Source organism: Cygnus atratus, chromosome Z, assembly GCF_013377495.2.
Source record: "Cygnus atratus isolate AKBS03 ecotype Queensland, Australia chromosome Z, CAtr_DNAZoo_HiC_assembly, whole genome shotgun sequence".
Taxonomy (NCBI): Eukaryota; Metazoa; Chordata; class Aves; order Anseriformes; family Anatidae; genus Cygnus; species Cygnus atratus.
Genome location: NC_066396.1, coordinates 77,034,544 through 77,052,641, shown reverse-complemented (window position 1 = coordinate 77,052,641; position 18,098 = coordinate 77,034,544). Strand labels below are relative to the sequence as shown.

The 18,098-nt window shown below is 40.5% G+C and overlaps 1 protein-coding gene across 2 annotated transcripts in view; it reads left to right on the top strand.

Moving 5' to 3' along the window:
- The window catches only part of SSBP2 (single stranded DNA binding protein 2), a 181,402-nt gene that overhangs the window by 28,550 nt on the left and 134,754 nt on the right, over positions 1 to 18,098 (top strand). The window contains exons 2-3 of one of the 2 annotated variants that reach the window (XM_035567553.2): positions 12,119 to 12,191; positions 17,269 to 17,331. Coding sequence is in view for 1 of the 2 variants with exons in the window: in XM_050716352.1 (XP_050572309.1) it covers positions 12,119 to 12,195; positions 17,274 to 17,331 (135 nt within the window). In the remaining variant the exon portion in view is untranslated. Of the gene's footprint in view, positions 1 to 12,118; positions 12,196 to 17,268; positions 17,332 to 18,098 lie in introns of both variants that reach the window. The other variant, XM_050716352.1, reaches the window with a different exon arrangement.

Below are 18,098 nucleotides of genomic sequence, written 5' to 3'. Positions count from 1 at the left end.
TCTATCAGTCCAGAGGAGGAATTGCAGGCAAGTGGTGAAAGCCTTCTAGCAGGTTAGCCAGATGTGTGAGAATTGAGCAGACAGGTGTGACAGGGCTGGCAGTACCAAACTGTGTGTAATTGACCCGCAGTTGGGGATGGCAGCGACTCAAGGAGTGGTGCTGCACGTGAGGTTTTGCAGGATCGATGTTTCTGTGCTGAGAGTTTCTGTACGTGCACTTCTGCTTAGCTGTTGTTTTGTTTTTCTCTTTTAGAGAAGTTCTTCCACCTCTGTCTCCAGTTCAGGACTTCTTGCTCCACTTGAAGAGCAGACTCAAAGCCAAGGGGTGATTGCTCTTCCCAGGGATCAGCATGGCAGCTGTTCGTTTTGGAAGGGGAGCTTTATGGTTGATGTCCGGTTGGCATCTTACTGGGCCCCAAAGTTTAGAGAGGTGAAACTAACAGCATACATCCATCGGTGCTCAGAGACACAGGCTCCAGCTTTTGCAGAGCTGTAGCTCTGCTGGCTCCCTGCTGGTGCCCAAATTGACGCCTCCTGGTACCGGCGGATGGTTTGCAGCCTGCCCCAATGCCCAGCCACCGAAGGAGGTGTAGCACCAAGAGGACGCCTCGCAGCTGCTACACCCTGGGCACCAGGTTGTTCAGGCAGTCAGAACAGCCATGGGATGCCCCTCTTTGTGGAGGCTGTGATGGCATGCTGAGGGCATGCTTTCTTTGGGTAGGGACTTCCTTCAGCTCTTCCAAGTTCAGAAAATGTTTTGGTTCCTTTCTTAGCACTGGTGAGGGAGCATCATTCAGTCCTCTCCCCTGTCTTGCCTAAGGTGTTCTTTAGCCTGTTGTTTCGTCTTACTGAGTGTATTTCTGTTGTATTTAAGTAGCGTTGTTTTATTTTCTTTTGTTACTTTGTAGAGGTAGAAAAAAGCAGTCACTGAGAGTACAGACTTCCCTACATCCTCTTTTCTTTGCACTTTTTCTCACATTTAATAGTAGAACTCCAGTTCTTCAATGTGAGGTTTGTTCTTGCTGCCATAATAACATCTTTGGTAACTGAAACTTGTTTTGCACTTCTGCCTTTCTGCTTTGGTCACTATGTGCTTGTGTTCCTTAATATCAGTAGGCACCTGCCTGTGTTTGAATTTTTTTTTGCTGCATCTTTTTCTTGGATCACTGAGGAAATTTTGATGCAGCCATAGTAACCTTGTATTATTTCCTACCTTTCTTCTGATGATATTTGCCATTGATTTTTTTTAATATAGCCTGAATCACCTAATATTTATCTTGCACTTTTTTTTCTTCAGGTTATATATTTTTGTAAAACTCTTTCCACCAGTTCCCTGAATTTGCTTGACTTCTAAGGTCTGTTAGCTGCACTCTGATGCTTTCAGACTTCTTTCTCTAGAAGCAGAATGCTGTCATTTCATAATCATTCTTACAAATTACTCTCCACCATTACTTTGTAGATAGATATTCAGGGAAATTCATCCTCAATTTTCTCATCCCATCTGATTCCCCTAAGATTCATGAGGTGACTCCTTGCTTGCTTCTTAATTTTTTTTTCACCCCTTCCCTTTTGAGACTAATTCTTCATTTCATGATTGTCTGTGGCTCCTGGAAGTCTACTGTTTTATTCTCCTGTGGGCATGTCTGTTACTTCAGCTTGCCGCTGAGATAATCTGCCAGCCAGGAGTATTAGAAGTAGTCGGTCTTTGGCTGTTTGGTTCCAGAAGGAAACTCAATGATGAAATTCAGAAGATATTCCTCAATTCTTCATCTCTTACTTATTGGCTGCCATACACGTGTGCCAGAAGGTCAGGCAGGATCAACTCAGAGGCTTTCCAAGGAGCTGACTTGATTTGCACCGATCAGACACATACACTGACATGCTCCTATTCTGATATTCCGGTTTGTGAAACTTGAAAGGGATCACATTAGAGCCTCTTGTCAACCACCACGTAAGGAATTTGTTTTAGACAGACTTAAAAACATAACTGGAGTATACAGTGGATGGGAAAGAACAATACCACCTTTATTAGACTAATTATCTGTGACTTCACACACTGTTTGAGAACTGTGCTGCTTAGGGGTTCAGCCAATGATCTCTTTGAAATGCTCAAAGAGAGGGGGAAAAAAACCACAATTATTTGCCCAAGGTTGGCTATGACCCTTAAAATGGAGATAGGCACTGAGTCCTACAGCCTTGCCTGTGATACCAGCCCAAGTTTTTGTCTTCCCTTATTTATTCCCCCTGAGATATTAGCCTCATGCTGCCTCACCTCCAGCTTTGAGGAGGGGATCTTCACTGTTGTGCACCCACCGACCATATCGTTGCAGATATTAAACCCTTATTTCCAGAGAAGAGCTAGGAAAACAGCATGCAAAAACTTACGTCCTTCTAGGAGCCAGATGTGCAGAAATACTGTTTTCTTTGTATGAGTGAAAATCGAGTTGTGTGCCACTTGCTTTGTGAAGGAAGTGGGGCTGGTTCACTTCTCGTTTCCATTTGGCTGCGGTTTGAGATGAACCTAATTCATTCTTGGGAAACTGGCTGCTTGCATTCATGCTTACTACTTTCTCTCTGCCTTGTCCCAGTACAGTCATTCTCTCTGCTCCTGGGTGGGCAGTTGCTTTAGGAACGGCTGTAATATTTGATTACTCCCCTGCTTGAAGCTATGCTTCCACCAGGCCACAGTGACCCCTCTCTGGTGCCTGTGCAGCACAAGCTGCCGTGGCTTCGCTTGCTGCAGGAGCGGATTGAGGTACCCTGCTGGACCTTGTGCTGCAGCCGGACAGGAGAACCTGCCTGGCAGTGCGCTCAGCTTGGCTCCCACCGATTGCAACAAGGTGTTGAAGCAGCAGCCTCTCAAGCCTTTCAGGTTGGGAAGATGTTGTTTGTATGCGCCTTCAGCAAGCAGTGCTCTAGCAGTGGTGTTCTCAACAGCCTGTGCACACCACGAGGCATTACTGAGGAGCCAGTCACTGCTTTTCTGCTGGTGTGTAAACACAAATTTATCTTTTCTTCATACACGATGTTAAAACATGTAAGGCACGGACACACTTTGCAAATTAATTTTTCCTTTCAGTATAGTGTGTGACAAGTGTCAAGCAGTGAGCAGTGAAACCCAGTGTTGTTTGCACTGCCATGGGTCAGTGTCAGCCTCGGCGGCTGCTGCTGCTGCTGCTCCTACAGGATTTTAAAGCGACCTTTTGTCATATGTAACAAGTGGTTTAAGTCTACAAAGAAATGTCGTGTGCTAGCTGCTTGGCTGGGTACCACCTACTGGTAATCCTGTGGTAAATGTATAGCTTTAAAGTCCAAATTTCTAAGGACTGTGTTTGTGTTTAACTCTCTGTCAGTGACTCTCCTTAGGATATTTCCATGCTTTTAGCTCTGCTTACTGCTAGGACAGGATGGGTTGCATTAAACTAAACTCTTTAACTATAGTAAATTACATACCAGGGGAAAAAAAAAAACAACTTGTAAAAACCTGTTACTATCACATTTGAAAGCAGCAGGGAAGACCAAGGTTAGCACCTTTATTATCAGGAAGAGGTGGAACCTCATGTACTTAGGAAGGTGTTGAATTCTCTTGTTACATTTTAACATCTTCTGTCATTTAACATTTTTTCAGCTGTCATTTACCAGATTTTATAGTTAGACTGAATAGTTTGTATAGTTTAACAGGAATGTGGATACGGGAAGAATGATTACCCAAGGAACTCTCTGTAGATGTTTCTATAAAAACACACGCGTTCTCATTAAATGGTGAGTCTGAGATTCTGGCCACAGGGAGGAACTGGAGGTGTGGGCAGAGCTCTGCCAGCAGCTCCCACCCTGCCGAAATGGGCCCTCCTGCTTCTTGCTCTGCCTTTGTGGCTGCGCCGGCATTTGTTGTGCCCTTGGAGGTTGACCCTGCTCGCTAGTCAAGCAGAAACCTCCTTGCTTTTTTTTGCTGGGTTAAATTTCAAACCCTTAGCTGGGGAGGGGAGGAGGAACCAGGCAGCAGTGAGAGGAGGAGGCTGCTTCCTCAGTGTCAGGAGGTGGCTGGGTGAGCTCAAGGGACCCTGTGGGAAGGAACAGGTCTTTTTCCATGCAAACAGCATGCCCTTGAGGGGGAGAAGCATCAAGGCCAGAGGCTGCATGAGCCTCTGCATGAGACTTGCTTAGATCTGGGCAGGCTTCAGAAATAGATGGTAAAGGCATTTGGTTGTGTATTTTCTCTGCAAGTCAGCAAAGCACTGAGGAGCTTTTATGGCTTCCTGTGCTGTTGCAGACTCATCCCTGATGACAGAAGGTCTCCAACCATCATGGTCTGGCTAATCCAGAGCAAGCCCCAGCTGCCCGGTCCTTTGGGCCTGTGCTTCAACCTCTACTGAGAGTGAAGGACACTTTGTGATCATAGAATCATTAGAGTTGGAAAAGACCATCAAAAAGACCTCCAAGATCATCTGGTCCAACCATCTCCCTCCTACCAATGTCACCCACTAAACCATGTCCCTAAGCACCACGTCCAACCTTTCGTTAAACACCCCCAGGGACGGTGACTCCACCACCTCCCTGGGCAACCCATCCCAATGCCTGACCACTCTTTCTGAGAAGAAAGGTCTCCTCATTTCCAACATAAACCTCCTCTGGTGCAACTTGAGGCCATTCCCTCTAGTCTTATCGCTAGTTACCTGTGAGAAGAGGCCAACCCCCAGCTCCCCACCCTTTCCTTTCAGGTAGTTGCAGAGTGCAATGAGGTCTCCCCTGAGCCTTCTCTTCTCCAGACTAATAAACACCCCCTGTTCCCTCAGCCGCTCCTCACAGGACTTGTGTTCCAGCCCCCTTCACGCCTGATGTGGCTCAGGTGTGAGCATCTGAACAGTGTAGCTTTCTAGACTGGTGACATTGGGTCAGGGAGGCAGGAAGGTGGGACAGGAGGCTGCAGAAACGTATAATCAAATCCAGGAGTTGGGCTTGATGATCCTTGTGGGTCCCTTTCAACTCAGGATATTCTGTGATTCTGCCTTAGTAGTCTGGTAGAGGCAACTGAGCAAACTGAAGAAACAGAACACTGTAAAGCTTCATTAGAAACTCTGAAAATACAAAGTCAATTAGTTTCAGCATGTTTCACTCTTCATTTGCATTTTCCATTTGCAAATGAAAGCAAAGGTCATCTTATTTCAGATGATTGCAGCTGTTGATGCATTTGAGGTGTTTAACAATATTTGTGTAGCTATACTGTGGGAATAGCTGTAGCTCTAATGGACCAAGAGAACTTGGTTTTAAGGAAGGCATATTACTTTGTTACACTAGCAAATATAGCTGGAAAAAAAGTAGACAAATTTTCAGGTGTATGAGCCATGCTTCTCTCTTAACCATAGACCAGGAAAACTGAAATTCTACAGGAAAGCTTCTTGAGGAGTATGTGTGCAAAAAACAGGTGCAAAAACAACAAAGTTTTTTATTTGAAACCTGGGAGGTCATCAAGGAAATCTACCTTTTTATGAAGCATTTGGAATTTGAGAATCAATGAAAATTATCTTATTCGGGATGAAGTCTGCAGAAGACTTACACTGCTGCAATATTTTGGATCTGTAGTAATTTCTACAAGCTGAGACCTGAGACAAAACGAGTTCCAAACTCAACTAGAGCCAAATGAGAGTCACACGTGGAGCAGTGTGCAATGTGATGTCTTGGCATAAACAAAGAGATCCTTAGCAGATGAGAATGTGTAAACCCATGCAATTAAATGCTTGTAGGAGAGACTGCAGACATCACCACAGCATATTATCTCAGTTTATTTTCAAAAGATAGATGAATACCAGTTATCTATTCAATATTTAGTTGTATGCTGCTGTACAAGGTAATGTGTTGCTGGAAGCACATTATGGTGGCACAGTTATGCTAGCACTTGAAATCTACGTGAGATTAGGTAAAAAAGCATGTGAATTTATCCCACAAAATTTGTGCATTTTAAGCATATAGGTAAACTGGAAAAAAAAAAAAAAACAACACCCCACAACATTAATTCTGATACTCCTTGAGTAAAAGGACACTTACTGTTATAACTGTTTTTAACACTTGAAGCAGCATATACAATTAAGGAGGGTGTGCCCGGAGTTAATGAGACATATTTTCAGGGTATCTTCAATCAGTGAGTAGAAGAGTGACTAAAAGTAAGGGTACTTTTCCAGAGCAACTGTAGGAGAAGGCTTTCCCTCTTTGTAAAACTGCAATAAATGAAGAGGAGCATCAGCTTATTCCGTAAGTGCCGTCAGCCTAGTGGAAGGCATGAGGCCACTGTTTGTTGTAGCACTGGGCATAAGCCCCAAACAGACATGTGCAGGGAAAACATCTGCTGCTGTCTACAGAGAAAGGAAGAAATAAGTGGCTATAATAATGTTGAGTACAAGCACTTCTACGCTGCCTATGTTTGCAGGGTTGTGATAGGAGCTCCCTGAAAAGGGGAGTGCACGTACTCAAACATTTGATTACCACCTTTGGGACATACTGTTTCCTCAGACCAGTGTTTGCGTTCTAATACCCAGGTGTTTGTAAGAAAACTGATCACATTGTCAATAGGACAGAGAGCGCTGGCATTGACGTAGCTTGTGTTCTGAGCTGGAGAGAAACCGCACGCTGGTGTGATTGGAGGCTCCTGAAAAGAGCAGTCTGTGAGCCTCAAGCTAAGCAAACAGAAACGTAAATCATGCGTAGGTGAAGCAGCATGCCCACGAGAGGTAATGCACTCAGGTATGCGTACAGGTACATCACTGTAACGCCATGGCTGTTGTTACTGTACCTGCTTAAGCAAATGGAAAAGCATGAGTATGTTCTTGGGCATGTCTCAGGTTTGATGCTGCAGGAAAGTATATTAAAAAAAATATAAATCATACGATGATATACACACACCTATATATATTTAAATATATACAGTAAGTGTGTATGTGTGAAAATGATTGTCAGTATGATCAAGCAGGGGAGAATGGTAGTTTTGACCATGGCAGGCATATCTTAAAAATATGAAACTTCTTAACAAAACTTTGCCATTGTCAGCTGAAACTGACCAAAAAGGGCTGTCCACCAAGAGCTGCAGAGCAGTTTTAAAACTACTGAAGTGGTGGATTAAAGAAAATTTGTTCAAGAAACCACAAATTTGTGATGTTTTTAGTTATTATATTTAAAAGATAGATTTATTGTTACTGTCTCTTATTTCAGAGACTGAGTTTTATACTGTGAGTATTACATCAGTGAAATTCCCAGCAGACTCTGGATTTGAAATGGAGCCTATATACCTTTATGAAACGGAAGGGGAAAAAAAAAAAAAAAAAAGAAGCTGCTTCCCTCTGTAGGTCAGAGTAGTGATTTTGGAGTATTGCAAGTCTCCTGAAACACAGAGGGGAGCTTTTAAGATCTCTTCTATGGAACTAGTTTTAAATGTTGCACAGCTGCTTCATCCTTCTTCATGCAAACTAGAAATTATGTATGGATATAGATTTACTGGTTTTCATTGTGTTTTTAATTACTGGTTAAAAAATAAAAACTTTATGGATGGTATGTCATATGGTGGACTCTCCATATGTAATTAGTTTAAAAGAATTAAATCTGTTAGGAATCCAGAAATGCTATATTTCTTTTTGCGATGCTCAGATCTGGAACATTCCAACTACAGATACTTTTTATTTTTTACATCCAGAACTAGATAGTGACAGCGTAATGGCTGTTGCTGGCAGATAAGGTGCTAATATCTGGACATTTCTGTGATGTGAGCCACTTCACCATCATAGATTTTATGAAAAAAGGGCACCGGTTGCTTAGCACAGTGTAGTAAGCCTACCATAGCTGCTGCAGAAGGCACCTTGAACCGTGCTTTGACATACTGCCAAATTTGGGGGAACTGGAGCCTTTTGCTCTACCACATTGAGTTTATAACTTTCTGGATAATGATTATACACAACTGTACCCTCAGTTAAAAAACATGTATTTTAGTTATGACATGTGGCTAATAAAACAATGAAAGTAACAACACTTTTTCTCAACTTCGTGAAGCTATGTGCAATAGTTGCCTGTTTCTGGCAGGTTTATTGGGCAGCTTACAAGAGAAAGTAGAAGTTAATTTATTGCAGTTCCTTATTCTTCTAAGCTCAGCTTTTGAACTTCATCGAAAAATGTGGCCCTCCGCCCTTTGTCGTCTCCTTAGAAATAACTGCAAGCCAAACTTGGAGATTGAAGTTCAGTCCTAGACTGAGAGATAGAAACTTTTTTGATATGCATCTTCTTTTGGAACTAGACCAAGATATTACTGTTTTACTTTTTATAAATATATTATTCCCTGCAAAACTTCTTGATAATAACTCGAGCCCTTTGGTACAGCCTCCATGCTGGTGGATCTTACTAGATGTTGTCATGGCAATCTCACCAAAGGTTCAGCTTTCTCTTTTTTTTTGTGTATTGTTCAGGTGTTTACCAGACAGAAATGTGGGCGTGCAGGTAGACCATGCTTACTACTCACAGTATTTTCTGTAGGCAACCGGCATGGGTTCATCTGAACAGCTAGATTAGTATCCTATAAACCGTCAGTGAAGCTTGCTGGGGCAGTGGAAAGAGTGTGACTCAGAGCATCGAGATCTGATGCCAAAGATAGACAAGGTGAATATCTTCATGGTGCTTTCAAGCTTTTGCTGCCTTTTATGGAAAGCTAGGTGTTGCCGTAATCTTTTGACTTGAAATCGGGGGGGAGTTTACCAGTTGATTTTAATCAATGAACATACTGCTGTAATGCTTTCGTTGCAACTTCTCCTTAAGTTAATTGCGTATTTCCACCTTGACATATAACAAGTGATTTCCGCAGCACACTTAGAGCGATTATTGTTTATTTCTTGGTAATATTCTGATGAAAGCTGATTGACTAGGACCCCTTAAATGGTTCTTCGCTTTGGAATGCAGTTGATATTTCTCTTGTAAAATATATGAATGACTTGTCAAATTAGAGCAGAGACTTCAGAGAAAACACACCAGCTTACCAAAGTGCATCACTGTAGCAACAAGAACCAGAAAGAACTTTTAATTAATTTATTTTAAATGTAGTGAATGTATGATCAGGCCACAGATGAGTGTGTTATCTAGTTGTCTTGGCAGGGAGGGGGGAACTCTGGCGTGTGACGTGTCTTCAACGAAAATTACTTCAGCATTGTCATGAACTAATTAGAAATATTTTTTCCTCACATTACTCATAGAATGTCAACAAGTATGCAAATGTGAAATTTTAACATATGCCTGCTTGCTGCTTTTACATGGTTTCTCACACCAGTTTACCAAGTAAAAGTTGTCTTTTAAAATGCCACTTCAAGCCCAAGTCCTTTGGTGGTAAAGACCACCTTGGTGTTACTTTCTTAGTCTTCTGCTGAGACGTGAAACACTTGTTCATTAATTTTACACACTTGGACTATAGCCATTTTTATCTTCTTGTATTTCTTACGTGGTAGTTAAAGTCACTATACCCACTAATTCTCTCATTATGCTGTTGCACCCTTTTGATTTCTTTGTTGTCTTTCCTGAGAGCACCAGTTGTCACTGATCCTCTTGCTGCAACTAACGCTGTAAAACACTAGTGTCTTTCTTTTGATCTCTGTGGTAAAGGTGCTTACTTCTGAAGGGAGCTGTAATGCTGTTAACTTCTGTAGAGACTTCCTGACAGCGTAGTACCTGGGGGTGAACAAGTGGTTTAGCTCCAGCGGGCACCCCTCTGGTTGCTGTGCAGGCCGTGGTCCTGGCTCCGTGCTCGCCGTGCCAGGCCGGGGCTGCCCTCTGCTTGCTGTGGGGGGTTAGCCAATGGCTGGGTGTACACACTTGTTTCTCGAAATCTGATGTGTCCCCCTGACTGCTGGGTGATCCAGCTAGTTGTGCCATTTCATGAAGCAGAGGTGTATTTAGACCAAGATGGAGTGATGCCATGTCACAGACCTGGAGATGTCGTTATAGTTTTAATCATGCTTCATTAGCACATTCTGTATTTTCATCTCAAAGATGTAGGGTTGCCTTTTTCCTTGCGTTAACACATCTTGGACTTCCTCAGCCCGCTCAGAGGCCTGTGGCAGGCGATGTGAGGCCTGGTGCCGGAGCACCACACTGTCCCTTCAGCTGCCGTGCACCATGTTTGCTAATGCTTTCGGCAAATGGTAGTCTTAGGAAGGTGGTGCGTCTGCAGTGAACTCCTGGGCTTTATGCTTTCTGGCCTTGCTTTGCGGGGTTGAAAGGATGTGATCACACAAATCCTTTTACCTGGTCAACAGACTTTGTGTTTTGATAAGAACGAAAAAGGGAATCTCGGAAGACGAATGAGGTGCTTTAAAGTGTTAGTAGGTTGCCTTGGCTGTTGCAGAAAGAGCGCTTGCCTACAACCATTTGGTGCGTAAAACTTGAACAGTAGTTGAACTGTAAAGAATTAACTCCACAAAAAGTGGCTTTTTTGTTTGTTGGTTTGAGAGAGATGCAGCTGTGCTTTTGGGGCAGGAGGCTAGAGCGTGGGTGAAGGTCTCAGTGCAGTGCCCACGAGGGGCAGATGGCCGCGTCCTCCCCGGGCCACTCTGCTGGAACAGCCTGTCCTGCGTAGCACTCTGAGATGCACAGCTGTTCACATAGCGTATGACAAAGCAATAAATGGATGTTTTGTAAAATACTGGAATTAAAGAGTGTATACAGCAACTCTCAAGGTTCAAACTACCAACAATCGCACACTTGAATATTCAAAACTGCACTTTTTATTTGTTATAGGAAAAAAGTACAGTTTTGCTTGTGATGTTGGAGAGTAAGGTTGTGGGGAGTATTGCATGTACAAAATACAAACACCTAATGAAAGCAACTTTTAAGGAATGCCACCCATAGATTTTAAAATTTCACACTTTATAGCTTAGAGCAATAATTACTACTCTGTCAGTGCCATGGTGGCAGTTGTCTAATATTGCATGACGTTTTGAACAGTATCAAGAAAGCAGATGTTCTCTGCCTCTCTGCTTTGTTTAGTTAAACTACCTGTTTCTGGGTACAAATATTAAAATGTTCCAAATAAGAATGGCAATGTTATAATGAAGTACACACAAATGTATTTTACTTCTTGAAAACAGTTCAGCTAGCAATTTTAAAAGAAATGCAGTCTGAATACTTCTTCTCTTGGACTGAAATGTTTTATAGACAATTTCTACGCATCGTTATTAAATCATACTTTCAAACGAGATTTCATTTTGAAAGATTTTAAACATACAGGCAGACAGGAGCCTCTCTAGAGAGTCAGCTGAAGAGTTAGGAAGTGTTACTTCTTTACTTTCTAATTCAAATCTAGCCTATTTTAACAGGAAATGTTTGTTGTTACTGCTCACCTGTCCTTGGGTTTTCAAAGAGGCCTTCTCAGCCCAAGGTCTAGCAGGCATGAGCCCTCCTTCTGCAATGAGATCCTTAGGCAGATTGGTTTGACTTAGCTAGAGATGCACCTGGCTGCTGAAATTCACTTTTTCTGAAGCTCCTTCTGCAACTGTGACACTAATTTGTAGCTCTGTTGTCGTCAGACCTCATCAGATGCTCAAGCTGGAATAAACCAAAAAATTTGTTTACTTGGGAGGTGTGGTTGTACTACAATGGAGATGCAGCTTCTGAGATGGCTTTTTCTGATGCAACCCGAAGTTTGCACGTTCTTTATGTAAACACGGGCTGTTGTTCAAATGTGCTTAACAGCCTGACACGTTCCACGTGTAAAAGTGTTGACCTGGAAAAGTAGTCAATATTGCTGTATGAATATATTGTATTTACAACGAGCATGGTGTATTGTGGGCAAATACAGGCAGCAGTAGGTCAATTGTTAGCTAACTGGGCACATGTCCAAATATCATTAAAAATGTTGACATTAAGTAATTTGGGGTTTTAATAATATTTAATTAACTGCTATTTAAACAACTCTGCTCAGATTGACCTACATGTCTAGTTTAAAAGTTCTGGTATAGATAATAGATTTGTCATGTTCAGTACATAGTGGTTTCTGAAAGGAAATAGTGTGCAAGTCAAACCTCTGAAATCACGTGTTCCAAAAATGGGGAGCAAACAAATGCATTATACTAAATACTGTCTTTTTTTGTTTGTTTTTCAGATTAGCGCTGTACGTATATGAGTATCTGCTCCATGTAGGAGCACAGAAATCAGCGCAGACGTTTTTATCAGAGGTATGTTTGCCCTGTCTTTTTTTTCCTTGCACAATGTTACAATGTGTGCAAGTGAAATAAATCTGTGTTGGTTTAGAAAAAACAGTGGTGACAATCTTGCATATCTGTTTACATTGATCAGCATAGACTTCTGATTTTGCAAAAGCCAGTTTGCCATGTCATTCTGCATGCCTTTGCATAATTATTTTTTCTGTTGTTTGTTAGCCCTGTTGTCTGATTCGGTCCTACATGGAAGAAAGATATGTCTATTTTCTATAATAAATGTGCATGTTAGAATGTGCATCGATCGTGTTCCTTCTTGATGATCTTCTAACTTACTGTTGATATCTCCAATTGTGAATGATGTACCCCTTCTAAACATACAGCAGTCAGGTATTTTATACTGATCTCACTATGTATTCCTACCATGCTTCTAATTATTTTGCTTCTTTTCATCTGGTGAATTAATTATGACTATAACTGTTCAGGTGCTCTTTCTTAAATGCTCTCGAATGCTAATGCATTTTTTACCATTAGACAATAGCTAGTCTTTTTCACAGACCTTTAAAGACATATATATATCTGTAGAAGATTGAAGTAAATTGTATCTCCTTAGTATTTTACGTTTACTCTGGGATACAAGAATACCTGTATGCCAAACATATTGAGGTCTTTGGGGTTTATTGTTTTTAATCTTTCTTTGATGAGAACATTAAGATAATGATAGTTGGATAGTGAGCATAAGTGAGAAAAACAGGCAACATGTTGTAGCAGGAAAATCTGCTGCTTCAACTGGTGCTCTTCTGAAAGCTAATAGAATTAACATGCTAGTGATGACATTTCGGAGATGGAAGAGACGAGGGCTGTTTGTGGTGGTTATAGAAAATTCACATAACAGAGAGAAGCAAAAGCGATAGAATTGTGGTAGTTTCAGGTTATGTTTATATTAAAACATGGTTTTGACAATTGTTTTTTCTCCTTAGTAAAGCAATGAGAGAAAATAATGGAGACTATCATCTTGGCTTTCCCAAAACAGCTGTCATTTGTAAATAATACATTGTGCAAGATTCATTTTGCTCATTTTGTTTTATGATATATGTGCAAAATGAGCAGTTGGCAGGAGTATAACTGGTGTGACATTTGGATTTCAGGAAAACATTCAATACAGTGTCTTGAAATTTAGCTTTTAAAAGTAATTCAATCTTGGATTATAGAGAAACTCTCAGATCTGAACAAATGTAATATGAGAATGTATCAAATCTTTCAAATTCAGACTGATGCTGAAAATCAGCTAAAAGATGGGGCAGAGACGAATAATAGTGTATTGAATTGATATGAGTTGTCTGTTAAATTTCACACAAAGCTGTGAGTTTATTTACCTTGTTTGTTAGCAGTGCAGAAAGGTAAAGACTGTGCTAACAGTATTTGTAAATGGTTGTATGTTGGAACCAAATGCAATTATCGCTGTTACGGGAAGCCTGGAAAAGATGGTATTTGGGATGAAAGCAATACAATGAGGGTCAGACGGAGAAAACTGTACACTAATCCGGCTTGGAGAAAATAATTTTAAATGGCAAGTGGTAAAAGCAGCAAGAAAGAAATGATAGTTGATTGTGGAGCAGACAGGCCCTTACGTTGTAACGCCCACTCAATCCTGGGCTGTAAACCACAATATAGTAGCTCAGTGCCCCTCGTGGTGAGTCAGCTGTTGTTAGAGATGGATTGTTGGCACACAGGATGAAAATGACAAAGCAGCAGTTGGGAAGTGCAAAGAAGTCTTTTAGCAAATCTTCCATGTGTCTTTGTGTTTTTCTGACTCATGGCTTTCGGGAAGCAACTGCCCTGCTGTGGTTGAGCTAGGTGGAAGAGATACCCAGGTGGCGTAGGAGGAAATTTGTATCGGCTTGGCCACTTCTTAGAAAGCAAGGCTGTTGGGGCTCAATGCCTTCTCTACTCTGGCAGTCTGCACCCGCCTGAGTAATTTGGGTGGATTTCTTTAAAGTTCACTTAGTTCAAAGTAGCTCTAAGCCAGTGTATTGGGGTGTAAAAGAAATAAACGTATATAGATTATCAGAGCTGTACAGCTGTCAGTGGTAACTAAAGAGTATAAATGGCAAAGATTAACATCCCTTAACGTAAAGGTTTACCAGGGAATGCAGCTAAGAGTAATGGAATGAAATTGAGAGAAGTAAAATTTAAATTGGATATCATGAAATCACTGATATTATATAACTTAGAGAAGGTTGTCTTAAGCATGTCTTCATTTTTGTAATGTTTTGTGTAGAACTGATTCGTGAGTCAGTAAAATCTAGAAGTGCTCTGCTTATCCTTCTTGTTTACAAGGTGAAGAGTGCTTTCCATGTCTTTGTGGTCCCTGCTGAGTACAGCCTTCAAAACCTTGTTGCCTTCATCTCTAAAATGTGGGACCTCCAGGTCAGCTAGCCTTTTCCTGGGTGTATGGGTAAAAGAGACGTCTTCAGTTTGTTAGCTACCACGCTCATCTCTTAGTCTGCAAATGAACTTCCTTTGAGGAGACGTGACATGAAGTACTGGATGGAAATAATTTAATAGCTGTTTCATCCTGAAACATGTAGTCATTGTACAATTAGCAAAATGGCAAGGGACTACCAGTACTAGCTAAACAGTGTCATTTTCTTATGAGGGTTGAATAGAACTGTTCAGATGGGATACACAATTTTTTAAAAAACAGTATAAACTGTTCTGCTCCAGAATCTTTCCTTTGGTGTTGTAGCTGCTGAATTTTCTTGGAGAGCTGATCCTTACCCCTGTATTTTCTGTCCTCAAAGCTAGGTTCTGGCCTTGTAGGAGTAATTCTGCTAGCTTAGCTAGACCAGGAAAGTAGGCATTTTGCAGCTGATTGATCACTAGTTATGAGCTAGTTATTGATACAGCTGACAACAAGTTTTTGTTTTTGTTTTTGTTTTTTTTTTTAATTATAATTCTTTTTCTGTCTGTGTCATCTGACAAGCACTTTCAATGTCAGACAGAGGTGTGTATTTTTTGAAAGCAAAACAGATCAAAAACTTCCACCTATCATTCAGGTTCCTTCTTTGAATAAATTTGTGAAGATGAACTGTCTTACTAAAATGGACCAGTGTAAGACTTGTGAGTCAGGCAATTTCCTCAAGCCCTGTGTCAAAAAACATGAATGTTGCTTGGACATAGTGAGGTCTTTCTGCACAGATAACGTTTTTACTCTTAACTGAATGATTTTTCAACTCCACTTTGTAGCTTTGACTACATGTTGCATCTCTCCATTATGTTGCTTTCAAAACTTCTCAGAAGTACAGTACATTCCTGGTCATTAACACAAGCCATGCCAAATGCGTGTGAAGAGCAGTCATGCCACTGAGGAGTGCATTTGAATCATTTTAAAAACTTTTAGTGGTTTTCTCTTTTGTGTATATTTTTCATTTTCATTAACATTTTTACCTGGTGCAGTTTAGGCAAGAGTTTCACAGTTTGAAAAGTGCTTTTTGTAGATTAAGTGCTATTAAGTGGTGATGGTGGGTGGGTGGGTGGGGGTAAAGTGCCATGCGGCCGGTTCATTCTGCCAGCTTTACCAAAAGAAGTGATAATGCCTGAAGCTTACCTTTCTAAGGTAATTTTAAACAGGCAAATTATTTTTTGATAGTTTTAAGTATTTATATAATTTATCAAATTCACATTACCTTGCTTCATATGAGTGCAAATAACATTTTAGTTGTATGAACTATGTATTCTACTCCTGCCAGCTATTGACAAAACATACTTGTTTAAATTTTTTAACAGTTGGGGGTGGCAGTCAAGTTGGAGTTGAGAAATAGTTTTATTCTGTGTTGAAAAATCCCAGCTTCGCTACTGCCTCTTGCAGTATGAACACATTGTATCTACCTTTTCCAGTACGCTTTTAATTTACCTTCATATACGTCTTTAAATACCTTTCATGTTAAAGATGTTTACCCATTTCATTAGAATAATCCTTCTTTCGTCAGCCATTACTTCTGTCTGTAGAGCAGAATATGGCTTGTGTTTAAACAATGATCTTTCTACAGAATTGGACAGGAAATAGTGCTATGTGTAGTTGTAACTGGAGGAATTTGGAGTATATGTAACGCCCTGGTTTCCACCCAGTTTAAGCATGAGACTGCCTCCCTCCCATAAAGTGTCATGTGAACTTCTACAGAAATCTTCAGTTATTTGCAACAGAGCTCCTTAAGCAATTAAACTGGCTTTTTTTATAGTCCAAACTATTTAGTTTGGTAGCTAAGGACAAACCAATCACTATGGCACTAATAAAATGATTGTGTGATAATAGCTAAGGTAGAGAACAGCGCTCTCACGGTGTGTTGTGTTGTTTGACGAGTTAGCTGGTAACAATAAAAGTGTGAAGTTAGGGGTGTAAAAATTACCAAATTGCATTTCTTTTGAAAAAAAAAAAAATGTTCCAAGTAAGCCAGATTTCTTAGGTGGGAAAGAGCTCACAGAGAGTATTTTTCTATTCAAGAGCATTTGCTAGTGCAGACAAACCAAGCCAAGCTAGCTTTACGCTTTCACTGGATGGTGGGAGAACAGGTTGTAGCTTGGTTGTTACTGGTATTTGTCATGCTACCTCTAGGAGTAAAGCAGTCCTTGATGATCCTGAAGCATTGGCTAGCTTTGGATATGGAGGGAAGACTGCCACCTGCTGAACTGGTAACACTAGTTCTGTATCTTCTGTTTTTCCTTGTACAAACTGGAAGATCTTTTAGATAGTTTTAGGGGCATTTTTAACTTTTCCTTGTCGTTGTTGTTCATGCATTTTTGAGCTTAGAAAATGCACATCTCAGTGGTGGAGTGATACAAGATACATCCTTAATAAAGCTATATTCAGAATCTCTACAAAATAAATTCTAAAATACGCTTTCCTAAAGTAAGAGGCATGAGCTAAAGTAGTATTTATAATAAAGTACATAATATAGCCATTCAGATTGATGATAATAAAGCCTTTCATAGCTACAAAACATTTTATTCTTCCTTTTCTTGATATTATGTAATGTTTTTTTTAGTCACAATAATCACAAAAGTGAATACCTGTGTTTTTATGATTTTATTTCAGATAAGATGGGAAAAAAAACATCACACTGGGGGAGCCCCCAGGATTCTTGCACTCCTGGTGGTGGTAAGTGTCCATTTTCTTTCCAATTTTTAGAATATGGTGATTGCAAATTCCAGCAGCTGCAGGCAAGAAATTCAAGTGATCATTGTAAAAAGAATGTGAAGATGAGGAAAAAGAACCATTTTCTTATAAAGAAATGAAAGAACAGAAAATTAGATATAGGAAAAGACACAGATATTAGATACAAGAAAACAAATATTGCATAGTAGACTGTTAAGACAGCATCCTTGAAAGAAAATTGGCCAGAGTTTCTTTGTTCACTATCTTCTACTAAGCTGTGCATTTAAAAGCATTATACATATCCTAAATAATTACATTCAGGAAAAAAATATTTATATATTACATGAAATATGTACATACAGTGACTGAGGAAGCTCACATCCACATACATAGTCTTCAGCCCACATTTCTATTCACGGAAATAGCATATGAAAATGATTAGCCGAACCCAAGTCACCAGCCTTTTTGAGAAGCAGTGTGTGTTAGCACGGGCTTGGTGTTGTAAAGTCTGCATTTGCACAGTTTTTCTCAGCTCAGAATATGTGTAGACACAAGATTTACTTGTAGTGTTTCATGCATGATGCCACTTGCTTAAATATACCGGTATGCAGAGACACATTTGTTTGTGTAAAATTCCCAAGGAGCTAAGAGTGCTCATAGTCACTGCTGTTTAGCCATGGTATTTACTAACTGTCACATGCCTTGAATGTATCCGGTATGTCTGTGTTTGCAAGAATAAAACATTATGGAGAATATGTCCAGCTGTCAGG